We start from the raw sequence: 12,515 nt of genomic DNA on the forward strand, positions 1-12,515 counted from the left end.
TCTAGTAACAGTGTTTTCTTAATCATTAGATATAAATATTGATTATCATGAATTTGATTATCAGGAAAGTATCGCATTCAAAGTGCTGATTTTGATGTCTACATATAATAAACGCATGCGAAGACGATTATTATGGATCATTACTTGCTTATGTTTTCATGTAAGACTCACAGACTCAACACTGATTACCACCATACTCTCTGAACACTGTGAAGTTCAATGTACTACAGGAGATCACGAGTTGTATAGTCGCTGTAAAGGCTGTTGGTGATCGCGCAGGAGTTTTATGTTGATGTAGAAGATGGTGATGTGGAAGATGATGTTTAGACATACTGGTTAAGGTAAGATGAGACCTACTGTAAAATTAGTATCCTATTGCTAGTAATTGTAAATATTTTGTAAATACTGTAAATAAACACTTTTTGAACTGACATACCTCTTTGTGTGTACGTACATGCTTGATGTCAAATATTGTCCCAGTCTAAATAAATAAAACACTTGTATTTTGAGTGAATGGACTTTATGATGTCATATGTATATTGTAATCTTAAGGATGGTAGTTGTGAGTTACATAGACGCACCGAAGAGATCCCACTTTTAGAATAAAAGCCGAATCCTTTAAGGACTTGAAGGTGAGCAGAGTGCTGGTGGGCAGTAGATGAGAAAAAGAAGAAAACAGGAGGTATTTGTTTGAACATCACACCCGACGACTGAGACCCAGAACTTTACTAAAAATTCTTCTGGAGAACTTCTGTTCTGTGGTGTCTGAGGTTCTTCAAGTTGGTCGCCATGACATGTTGCCACTGGAGGATCGTGAGCAATGATTGAAGTAGTCGTCCATGACTAGTTCGTCACACACACAGACAGGTGATGACTGTTTACTACCATCACTAAATTATGCTAATAAATACCGCATTTCCTCTCATGAGACAGGGCATTCAGTCACAGTCACTATCTGTTTCCATTAGTAGCATCACAAGTGGAATCTGTGAGGTCGACATCAGGAGAAGTAAAGACACAAAATTTTGTGTCAGACCTACATGTGACAGTACTGTCACACACCTTATCAACATCTTCACATCGGCTGTACATGTCAACATCCTGGATTGGTTAGCTTCTGCCAGTGAAGTCATAACCTAGAGATGATGTCCATCTTTTGTAATCAAAAGAAGTTTAAATAAAAGTTGCAAAATCATTTAGTGACAAATCGCAGACAGAGTAAGTGTTCTCATGATCTGCCAGCTGCTTTATTTCGTGTGGGGTTGGTCTGTAACTGTCTCGTCGGTCATCTGCCACAAGAGCATTGTTAAAAACGTCATCAAGTCTGTCAACAAATTGCTGTAACTCAGCTGTTTAGATTCTACACTATTTTAGCTTCAGTCATAAATTTTTATTTCAACTTTTGTGACACTCAATCACAGCTCATAAGACAAAATTTATCATACGATCTGCATGAAACTTCCCTTTAGCCTTTCACTTCCTTTAGACAGGAAAGGCATTTACAAGTATAGGATAGTGGATAACTATCTTAGTTAATCATACAGTGGAATTATAAGAAGCATCTCCACAGTTACTCGACACAGACAGTGACTAAAGTTTCTATGTTGTTTGTCCTTATTACATGCTCATCGGTTGACTGAGAAGGATTCCTAACGAGGTTTCTGTTTTGTAGTTTTTAATGCAATATTTGTGTGAAATTGATTTATCAGATTTGTACACAATTTGCTCTGATCACGATGGCGACAACAAATGTATCACTTTCAAAAAACGTGACATCTGTCCAGATGGAAGAGTACTTGACAAGACTAAGTATGGAAAAGATGATGGAGCTTTCGCCTTCTGTAGCCTTCCTATCTGTGCTGATCATTCTTGGAGTTCCTGGTAACACTTTGATCTTCTTCATCTACTGGAGATACTTCAAGGCCAGTTCTACGAGAGTGTTTGTCTTGTCTATGGCCGTCGTCGACTTGCTCACGAGTGCTCTGTCTTGTTCTAGTTTAATTATTGAAGTTCGCTTTCTTTACACTTTTATACATCCCAGTGCCTGCCAAGCTTTGTTTATTATTGAACGACTACCAGTGGTGACATCAGGCTGGCTTCTAGTAGCCGTGGCTCTGGATCGACGTCATCGCATCTGTCAACCGTTGAAGAGACACATGAGCCCTCGCCAAGCTTTGTACCTGGTGCTAGTGTCATTGGCTCTGGCCTCCGCAGCCACCTTCCCTTTCGTTCCTCTCCACAGTATTGTAAAAGTAAAGACCGGCAAGGACCATGTTTTTGGTAAGAGATGTGAGATAACTGTCGAATTTTCCAGTCCACAGCTTAGAACCGCCGAGTCGTTGACGTTAATGTTGACTTTAATATTTGGTTTCTTGTTGATGGTTTCATCTTACGTGCACATTGGCTTACAAGCTCCACAGGCAAAAGAGTAGAAACCACATGGCACCACACACTGAACGACAAGATCAGAAGAGAGAACACACGGGAATACAGGAAGCACAAGTACCCATCCAGATCGTCGAGAACGACATTTCTACAGTGATGTCGACTACGACAGGTTTGACTGTGGAAGAATCAGGTACGTCAGAAGCTGTGGAAAGCACTGGTCCGTCAACACAGGACAGCTGCACAGCTACAGTCAGTGTAAGACGTCATGACGGGAAGACAACAAAGGTGTCAACAAGTAGTCACGTGGGCAAAAGGATTCCGTCGAGAACAACGTTGATGATGTTCGTCCTCACGGTCACTGCCATTGTCACCTACGTACCTTACGTCGTTATATCGTAAGTTGATGAACAACTGCATGTTGAGCATAAAATTTTGTTAAAACAAGGAAGCAGATGACTTTATTTGCTGATATGGTATTGAAACCGTCTGGAAATTATGAAAAACAAATACAAGAACGCGGGTATATTTTTTTAAAAAACGTGCCATAGGTAGAAAGAAGAGTAAGCAATGAAAGATTTCCAGTCGCTAATTTTGCTCTTGCAGAAGTCTCACTGATGACGGATGGGGCTACTGTCTGGAGATGAAAGGATGGGAGATGAACTCGTGTATGATCGCTCTTCTCTTTGTAAACGTCAACAGCATCGTCAACCCCTTCATCTACAATTTCTGTAATCCAACCTTTCGTGTCCAAGTGTTGTCAACTTTTCTTGTCGGTTCGACAGCGGTTTAAAGTTTGATGGACTTGTATAACAAACTAAAGCAGCAAATGCTGAAAATAAACATCCTTTGTCTACAAATACACAATAATAATAACTTTAAAGGTTTCAACATATTAATTGTACCGTGTTCTACAAAAGAATGTACTGCGTTCGTTACTGGTATTGAAAAAAGTATAGTAACAGTGTTTTCTTAATCATTAGTTATACATGTAAATATTGATTATCATGAATTTGATTATCAGGAAAGTATCGCATTTAAATTGCTGATTCTGATGTCTACACATAATAAACGCATGCTAAGACGATTATTATGGATCATTACTTGCTTATGTTTTCATGTAAGACTCACAGACTCAACACTGATTACCACTATACTCTCTGAACACTGTGAAGTTCAATGTACTACAGGACATCACGAGTTGTATAGTCGCTGTAAAGACTGTTGGTGATCGTGCAGGAGTTCTATGTTGATGTAGAAGATGGTGATGTGGAAGATGATGTTTAGACTTACTGGTTAAGGTAAGATGATGCCTACTGTAAAATTAGTATCCTATGGCTAATAAGTGTAAATATTTTGTAAATACTGTAAATAAACACTTTTTGAACTGACATACCTCTTTGTGTGTACGTACATGCTTGATGTCAAATATTGTCCCAGTCTAAATAAATAAAACACTTGTATTTTGAGTGAATGGACTTTATGATGCAATATGTATACTATAATCTTAAGGATGGTAGTTGTGAGTTACATAGTCACACCGAAGAGATCCCACTTTTAGAATAAAAGCCGAATCCTTTAGGGACTTGAAGGTGAGCAGAGTGTTGGTGGGCAGTAGATGAAAAGAAGAAGAAAACAGGAGGTATTTGTTTGAACATCACACCCGACGACTGAGACCCAGAACTTTACTAAAAATTCTTTATGAGAACTTCTTTTCTGTGGTGTCTGAGGTTCTTCAAGTTGGTCGCCATGACATGTTGCCACTGGAGGATCGTGAGCAATGATTGAAGTAGTCGTCCATGACTAGTTGGTCACATACACAGACAGGTGATGACTGTTTCCTACCATCACTAAATTATGCTAATAATTCCGCATTTCCTCTCATGAGATAGGACATTAAGTCACAGTCACGATCTGCTTCCATTATTAGCAGCACAAGTGGAATCTGTGAGGTCGACATCAGGAGAAGTAAAGACACAAAATTTTGTGTCAGACCTACATCTGTCATCACATCTTATCAACATCTTCACAGCGGCTGTACATGTCAACATCCTCGATTGGTTAGTTCCTGCCACTGAAGTCATAACCTACAGATGATGTCCATCTTTTGTAATTAAGAGAAGTTTAAATAAAAGTTGCAAAATCATTTAGTGACAAATCGCAGACAGAGTAAGTGTTCTAATGATCTGCCAGCTGCTTTATTTCGTGTGGAGTTGGTCTGTAACTGTCTCATCGGTCATCTGCCACAAGAGCATTGTTTGTTCACATCAAAACCTACATGATTACAATCGCAGGTAACCACTACACTATAGGATGCTTAACACATTTGTTTACTCAATGAGGTGTGTTGTGTATCTTTTCACATCACTCCACAGGGTGAGGTCCTGTTTCTATGACATCGAGACTTCCGTGTGAGGAACTTTGGTCCCTGTCGACCACATGCACCTCACAGACGTGAACACTAAACTGTCCTTGTTATGCCTGGAATACAGGGAGAAATTTGGACTTGCCAGATGCGATGAAAACAACGACAACCAAAGTCATGTAGCGGTTAAAACTGTCATCAAGTCTGTCAACAAATTCCTGTAACTCAGCTGTTTAGATTCTACACTATTTTAGCTTTAGTCATAAATTTTTATTTCAACGTTCGTGACACTCAATCACAGCTCATGCGATCTGCATGAAATTTCCCTTTAGCCTGTCACTTCCTTTAGACAGGAAAGGTGATAACATGTATTTAAGGTGGTAAATTTCTGGGTCTTCCTGTAGATAAATGTCTTCGTTAATCCTATAGTGTAATTATAAGAAGCATCTCCACAGTTACTTGACACAGACAGTGACTAAAGTTACTATGTTGTTTGTCCTTATTACATCCCCATCGGTTGACTGAAAAGGATTCCTAACGAGGTTCCTGTTTTGTAGTTTTTAATGCAGTATTTAAAAAAACTATGTGAAATTGATTTATCAGATTTGTACACAATTTGCTCTGATCACAATGGCGACAACAAATACTGTATCGCTTTCAAAAGACGTGACATCTGTCCAGATGGAAGAGTACTTGACAAGACTAAGTTGGGAAAAGACGGTGGAACTTTCGCCTTCTGTCGCCTTCCTAACTGTGCTGATCATTCTGGGAGTTCCTGGTAACACTTTGATCTTCTTCATCTACTGGAGATACTTCAAGGCCAGTTCCACAAGAGTGTTTGTCTTGTCTATGGCCGTCGTCGACTTGCTCACGAGTGCTCTGTCTTGTTCCAGTTTAATTATTGAAGTCTGCTTTCTTTACACTTTTATACACCCTACTGCCTGCCAAGCTTTGTTTATTATTGAACGACTACCAGTGGTGACATCCGGCTGGCTTCTAGTATTCGTGGCTCTGGATCGACGTCATCGCATCTGTCAACCGTTGAGGAGACACCTGAGCCCTCGCCAAGCCTTGTACCTGGTGCTAGTGTCAGTGGCTCTGGCCTCCGCAGCCACCTTCCCTTTCGTTCCTCTCCACAGTATTGTAATGGTGAAGACCGGCAAGGACCATGTTTTTGGTAAGAGATGTGAGATAACTGTCGAATTTTCCAGTCCACAGCTTAGAACCGCCGAGTCGTTGACATTGATGGCGAATCTAATATTTGGTTTCTTGTTGATGGTTTCATCTTACGTGCACATTGGCTACAAGCTCCACAGGCAAAAGAGTAGAAACCACATGGCACCACACACTGAACGACAAGATCAGAAGAGAGAACACACGGGAATACAGGAAGCACAAGTACCCATCCAGATCGTCGAGAACGACATTTCTACAGTGATGTCGACTACGACAGGTTTGACTGTGGAAGAATCAGGTACGTCAGAAGCTGTGGAAAGCACTGGTCCGTCAACACAAGACAGTTGCACAGCTACAGTCAGTGTAGGAAGTCGTGACGGGAAGACAACAAAGGTGTCAACACGTGGTCACGTGGGCAAAAAGATTCCGTCGAGAACAACGCTGATGATGTTCGTCCTGACGGTCACAGTCATCGTCACCTACGTACCTTACGTCGTTATATCGTAAGTCGATGTACTGCTGCATTATTTCAGTTACCCCTAGTGGTTCCGATGTCCTTTGTCTCGCTGTCTACTGTTTTTCCAAGTCTGCTTTGGTCTCTCAACTCTCCTCTTCCCCTGAGGATTCCAGTCAAGTTCGGGTCCTCTAGCTGTTTGGTGAAAGTCCACTGGATACCAGTCAGTGTTGTTATCGTGGGTCGTTTTGTGTAAAATTCAGTCTATGACCATCAGGAAGATTTCGGTAATGATATTCAACCCTGTCTACCCAGTCTTGATTACGAAAGGTTTAGTGAGTTTGCCGTTGTGGATAACTTGCCAGGACGAGTCTTCGTAACCCCTGGATAATGTTTATGAGCTTAGATGGAATGCTATAGTGATCATCAGCCTCCAGATGACGTCTCTGTCTACACCGTTGAATGCCTTTTCAAAGTCCACAAAAGTTATATAGAGGGAAGACTGCTACTTAATAGACTGCTCAATGATGATACGGAGCGTGGCAATGTGGTCAGTGCATGACCTATCCTGGCAAAATCTTGCTTGTTCTGGTCTCCTGTCTAGTGACTTCTTTAATCTCTCTAGTATTACCCTTGTCAGAACTTTGTCGGGGATGGACAGCAGCATGACCCCCTGCCAGGTGTTGCACTGGGATAGGTCTCCTTTCTTCGGTAACTTGACTAGGTGGCCTAGTTTCCAGTCTGTTGGTACTCGCTTTTCTTTCTACATCTTGTGTAGAAGGGGCTGTAAAATGTTTGTCTTTGTTTCTGGGTCTTCCTGTAGTGCTTCTTGGGATATGCCATCCTGGTCTGTCATTGCCACTTTTCAGGCTTTTGATAGCTTTGATTATTTCTGTCTTAGTGGGAGGGCTGGTGTTGACGTTAAGTTGCTCAGTTGCTGGGGGTATATCAGGTAAAGATGATTAACGAGGTCAGTTCAGGATTTCTTCAAAGTGTTCCATCCAGCGGTCTCTTTGTCCTGCATTGTGTGTTATGGTCTTGCCGTCTTTGTCTTTCACTGGCTTGTTTGGATTGATGTTCCTGCTAGAGAGAATTCGGGTTATTTCATACAGTCGCTTCATGCTTCCCTTTATAGCTGCTGTCTCTGTTTCCTCTGTCAGTTCATGGGCGAAGACCCTTTAGTCCTCCCCGACATACCTCTTTACTTGGCGGTTGGCTTCCCAATATTCAGCTCTGAGACCTTCCTTCTCTTGCTGGTCTTGACACTGGTTGAGCTTCTGTTTTAGTCCCTTTCTTGATTCAATTTTTGCAATTTACTTAAGCACTATTGAAACCGTCTTGCGATCATTGAGAAAATATAAAAACAACAACGTGGCTATGTTGATAAATAATGTAGTTGATAGAAAGAAGGACAACAAGGGTGATGGCAGATTTCCAGTCGCTAATTCTGTTCTTGCAGAAGCCTCGCTGATGCCGAATGGGGCTACTGTCTGGAGATGAAAGGATGGGAGATGAACTCGTGTATGATCGCCCTACTCTTTGCAAATGTCAACAGCATCGTCAACCCCTTCATCTACAGTTTCTGCAATCCAACCTTTCGTGTCAAGTGTCGTCAATGTTTTGCTTTCGTTCGACAGCGGTTTCCAGTTTGATGGACTTCCCTTGTATAAAAACTCTAACAGCAGCTGTTAGATACAAACGTCTTTTGTAAAAGAAAAGATAATATTAAATTTGAAATCTTAATCATGAACCGTATCCCAGAAGAGTAAATATTACGTTGAAGATTACTAATGAAAAATGAATAGTAACAAAGAACATGTATTTTTGTGATGATTATATATAAATATACTATTGATTATTGATTATCTTACAATTAACGGTTGATAGACTGCTAGTTTTGAGAATGGAAAAGCATCATCAATAGAAGTGATATCTGTACAGATTTCTTCACCACCTCAAAGTCTTTACACTGCATAACGAGGCTCTTAAATTTTGAGTGAATGGGCAGTTGGAAATTTATTAGCATGATTCCGCATTGAAGTCACTTTCTTTCACATGCGGTAGGATATTTCCCCATAATGGTAAATAATATAACTTTAGCCTGGGTACCTGAACAAGGATGTTAGTAACTTTTATTGTAAATTATGTTGCTCGCGCCCGACTGGCTTCGAAGCTGATAACGTAGCCCCCTACTTCCGGTATAAATAGAGTCTGTACCCATGATACGTGAAGGCTGTTGCAGGATGGCAGCTCTGTCACCTGAGTATACTTGGTCCTGTGTGTACGAGAGAGAGATGGTTGTCGTAAAGACCTCTACTTCTGCTGGACGGCAGTTCTCGCAATGCTTCACAGGCTCAATGCCAATGACTTTCCCCTCTTAAAACTGAGATTGTTAATGTACTACAATGGATCCCTAGTTGTATGGTCGCTGAAAAAGCATTTGGTGCTTGTGTTGAATTTTTATATTAATATAGAAGATTGTGTTCTAGACGAGCTGGGTGAAATAAAATAAGCCTAATGTAGAATTCTAATCCTAGGGTTAGTAAGTAATTTTTATTATGTAAATACTGTAAATAAAGTCACTTTCTGAACTTATATACCTCTTTGTGTACACGAATGCGTGATGTCCAATGTTAGTCCCTGTCTAAAGAAATAAACCATTTGTTGTATTTTGAGTGATGCCAAGTTCATCTATTATCTAGAACAAAGTAGTTCTATAATTACTGTGCTGACATCAGGCTGGCTTGAAGTATTCGTGGCTTTCTTCTTTGCAATCGAATATAAATGTGTAGTTTTAAAACTCAGGATGCTGAAAGACAAGGAAATTTCTAGTTTTAGCGACACGACTATAAAATCCTTTGGTTACTGCTAACCCTGTACTAATTATTTCGGGAGAATCATATTTTTATAACCTCATGACAGCAGTCGATGGAAGGATTGAGCCTTTTACAAGACGAAGTTCGAAGAAAAGGAACAATGCTTCGTTTGTATGAAGATCTTGCACCCATGGCTTATGAAATGAACTTCGTCTTGGCAATTTGAAAGTCTAGACCTTGGATTTGCATGATAGCACACAAGCATCAAGGCAAGAGATGCTTTCACGAGTATCACAAAATTTCTGTTTTTCCTCTTCACTCTTGTAAATTTTCATTTCAACGTTTGTTACACTCTATCATAGCTCATACACCCTACAGGAAACTTTCCTTTAACCTTCCGCTTCCTTAAAACAGAAAAGGAGCTTCCATGTATGTCATAATAGACAACCATTGTCGTTAAACCGCGAGAATAATCAGAATCAAAGATCTCCATACTTCCTCCACACGGACAGCGATAGCGTCTCACTATAGTTTTGGTTTCTATTCTGTTCGTCCTTATTCCAAGCACATTGTCTGACTGAGAAGGACTCACGAAGACTTTTGGTAGTGACAATTTTTGTGTAATCTTTTAAGAAAATTGAGCGATAGAAATTATCAGATTTGTACACAATTTGCTCTGATCACAATGGCGACAACAAATACTGTATCGCTTTCAAAAAACGTGACATCTGTCCAGATGGAAGAGTACTTGACAAGTCTAAGTTGGGAAAAAATGGCGGAACTTTCACCTTCTATCGCCTTCCTATCTGTGCTGATCATTCTGGGAGTTCCTGGTAACACTTTGATTTTCTTCATCTACTGGAGGTACTTCAAGGCCAGTTCCACAAGAGTGTTTGTCTTGTCTATGGCCGTCGTCGACTTGCTCACGAGTGCTCTGTCTTGTTCTAGTTTAATTATTGAAGTCTGCTTTCTTTACACCTTTGTACATCCTCATGCCTGCCAAGCCATGTTTATCATTGCGAGACTACCAGTGGTGACATCAGGCTGGCTTCTAGTATTCGTGGCTCTGGACAGACGTCATCGCATCTGTCAACCGTTGAGGAGACACATGAGCCCTCGCCAAGCTTTGTACCTGGTGCTAGTATCAGTGGCTCTGGCCTCCGCAACCACCTTCCCTTTCTTTCCTCTTCGAAATATTGTAATGGTGAAGACCGACAAGGACCATGTTTTGGGCAAAAGATGTGATATAACTGTCGAATTTTCCAGTCCACAGCTTAAAACCGCCGAGTCGTTGACGTTAATGTTGACTCTAATATTTGGTTTATTGTTGATGATTTCATCTTACGTGCACATTGGCTACAAGCTCCACAGGCAAAAGAGTAGAAACCAGATGGCACCACACACTGAACGACAAGATCAGAAGAGAGAACTAAAGGAATCAGAAGTACCCATCAAGATCGTCGAGAACGACATTTCTACAGTGATGTCGACTACATCTACGTCACACGGTTTGATTGTAAAAGCATCAGCCACCTCGGAAGCTGTGGAAACAACCACTGTGCCTCCAACAGTGGAAAGCACTGGTCCGTCAAAACAAGACGGTTGCACAGCTACAGTCAGTGTAGGAAGTGACGGGAAGACAACAAAGGTGTCAACACGTGGTCACGTGGGCAAAAAGATTCCGTCGAGAACAACGTTGATGATGTTCGTCCTGACGGTCACAGCCATTGTCAGCTACGTACCTTACGTCATTATATCGTAAGTTGTTAAACTCCATGCTCAGTATAAAATTGTTAAAAAAATGACTTTATTTTCTTGCGTACTATTGAAACCTTTTAGCGAGAATCAAGGAAACACAAATGTTACAACGCGGCTATTTTCTTTAAATAAATGCATTTGACGAATACATAGGAGAACAACAGCGATGGAAAGTTTCAGTCGCTAGTTTTGCTCTTGCAGGAACCTTGATGATGATGAGTGGGGTGGCTGCCTAGAGAAGACAGGATGGGAGATGAACTCGTGTATGATCGCTCTACTCTTTGTAAACGTCAACAGCATCGTCAACCCCTTCATCTACAGCTTCTGTAATCCAACCTTCCGTGCCAAGTGTCGTCATATTTTTTGTTCGGTTCGACAACGGTTTTCAGGTTGATTTGCTGTTGTACTGATGTATAAAACCTCCTGCAGTAGCTGTTAGAAACTAACTTCCTTCGTATACGAATACATAATATAAAATTTCCCGGCTTCAAAACCTTAGTTATATCGTATTTCAAGACACGTATATACAACTTTGAAGATTACACACGAAAAATGAATAATAACAAACAGTACATATATATATCATAAAGTCTATATATAAATACACTATTGCTTACTGTATTGATTATTTATCATCTGATAATCAACTGTTGATAGACTGCCAGTCTTGAGGATGGAAAATCATCATCGTCGTTATGCCGCATAATGATGTACTTATATTTTGGTGTAAATAGAGAAGTTGGAAAAATTTATTAGCATTGAGATCTCCGTCTTTCCAATATTGTATAACTTAGGCGTGTAACCCTAACAATGACGACCGTAACATTCATTCTACATGATGCTGCTCGTGCCTTCACAATGTTCAAACGTATTTGATATCAGAAAAGTATTATCACCTTTAAGTTGCTGATGCTGATGTCTACACATACTGAATACATACTGAAATGTGAATATTACTTCTTTATATTATGTATGACCTGGTTCTCGATGAGTTAACTCCTAAATTATTGTGCTGAATGACGATGGACTAAATGTCTGATTCTTCAGATGCTGTTGTAATGTATATTTTGTGCTGTACAGTGATGCTACTGAAGAGTAAATGCTCAAATGAGTAGTGAGATTTTTTTTATCATAGTCAACAGGTGGAGGAGATGTCCTCTTGAGAAGCTTTTAAAATTTTGATAAAAACCAACAAATGAACGCAGTGAAACAACTGATTTATCTATTTGCTTTCTTTCGAGAGGAAGGGGATTAAGGTTTATATGTTTTATGAACAAAACGAACGTAAAAAACTTGTGCCTGAGAAGAAATATTGCCTCAAACATTAAAAAACTACAGTTAGAACTTTTGCGAGAACCCTTTGTTGTGACAGTGTGTTTTGCTTGCTTCTCTCCACATTACACACTACATCACACATAAGCATAAATAATCATTCGTCTCCGCCACTATGATCTATTGGCGATACACAGCTAAATATGACTACAATAATTCATCCACAGTTTACAAGGCAAAAAGTTCCAACTCTGTTATCTATAATCTATTATCTTATTGTTTATAATTG

General features: G+C 40.1%; 2 protein-coding genes across 2 annotated transcripts; both read left to right on the forward strand.

Moving 5' to 3' along the window:
* The first annotated feature begins 1,063 nt into the window (after window positions 1-1,063).
* On the forward strand, window positions 1,064-12,168 carry LOC112560570 (cholecystokinin receptor type A-like). The gene is made up of 3 exons (XM_025232494.1): window positions 1,064-1,709; window positions 9,855-10,954; window positions 11,156-12,168. The coding sequence occupies exons 2-3, from the start codon at window positions 9,882-9,884 to the stop codon at window positions 11,346-11,348; spliced, it is 1,266 nt and encodes a 421-aa protein (XP_025088279.1). The 5' UTR covers window positions 1,064-1,709; window positions 9,855-9,881; the 3' UTR covers window positions 11,349-12,168.
* LOC112560571 (cholecystokinin receptor type A-like) lies at window positions 5,341-8,889 on the forward strand. The gene is made up of 2 exons (XM_025232495.1): window positions 5,341-6,429; window positions 7,840-8,889. The coding sequence occupies exons 1-2, from the start codon at window positions 5,381-5,383 to the stop codon at window positions 8,030-8,032; spliced, it is 1,242 nt and encodes a 413-aa protein (XP_025088280.1). The 5' UTR covers window positions 5,341-5,380; the 3' UTR covers window positions 8,033-8,889.
* Window positions 12,169-12,515: the final 347 nt, after the last annotated feature.

This window comes from Pomacea canaliculata, linkage group LG3 (assembly GCF_003073045.1).
Source record: "Pomacea canaliculata isolate SZHN2017 linkage group LG3, ASM307304v1, whole genome shotgun sequence".
NCBI classification, from domain to species: domain Eukaryota; kingdom Metazoa; phylum Mollusca; class Gastropoda; order Architaenioglossa; family Ampullariidae; genus Pomacea; species Pomacea canaliculata.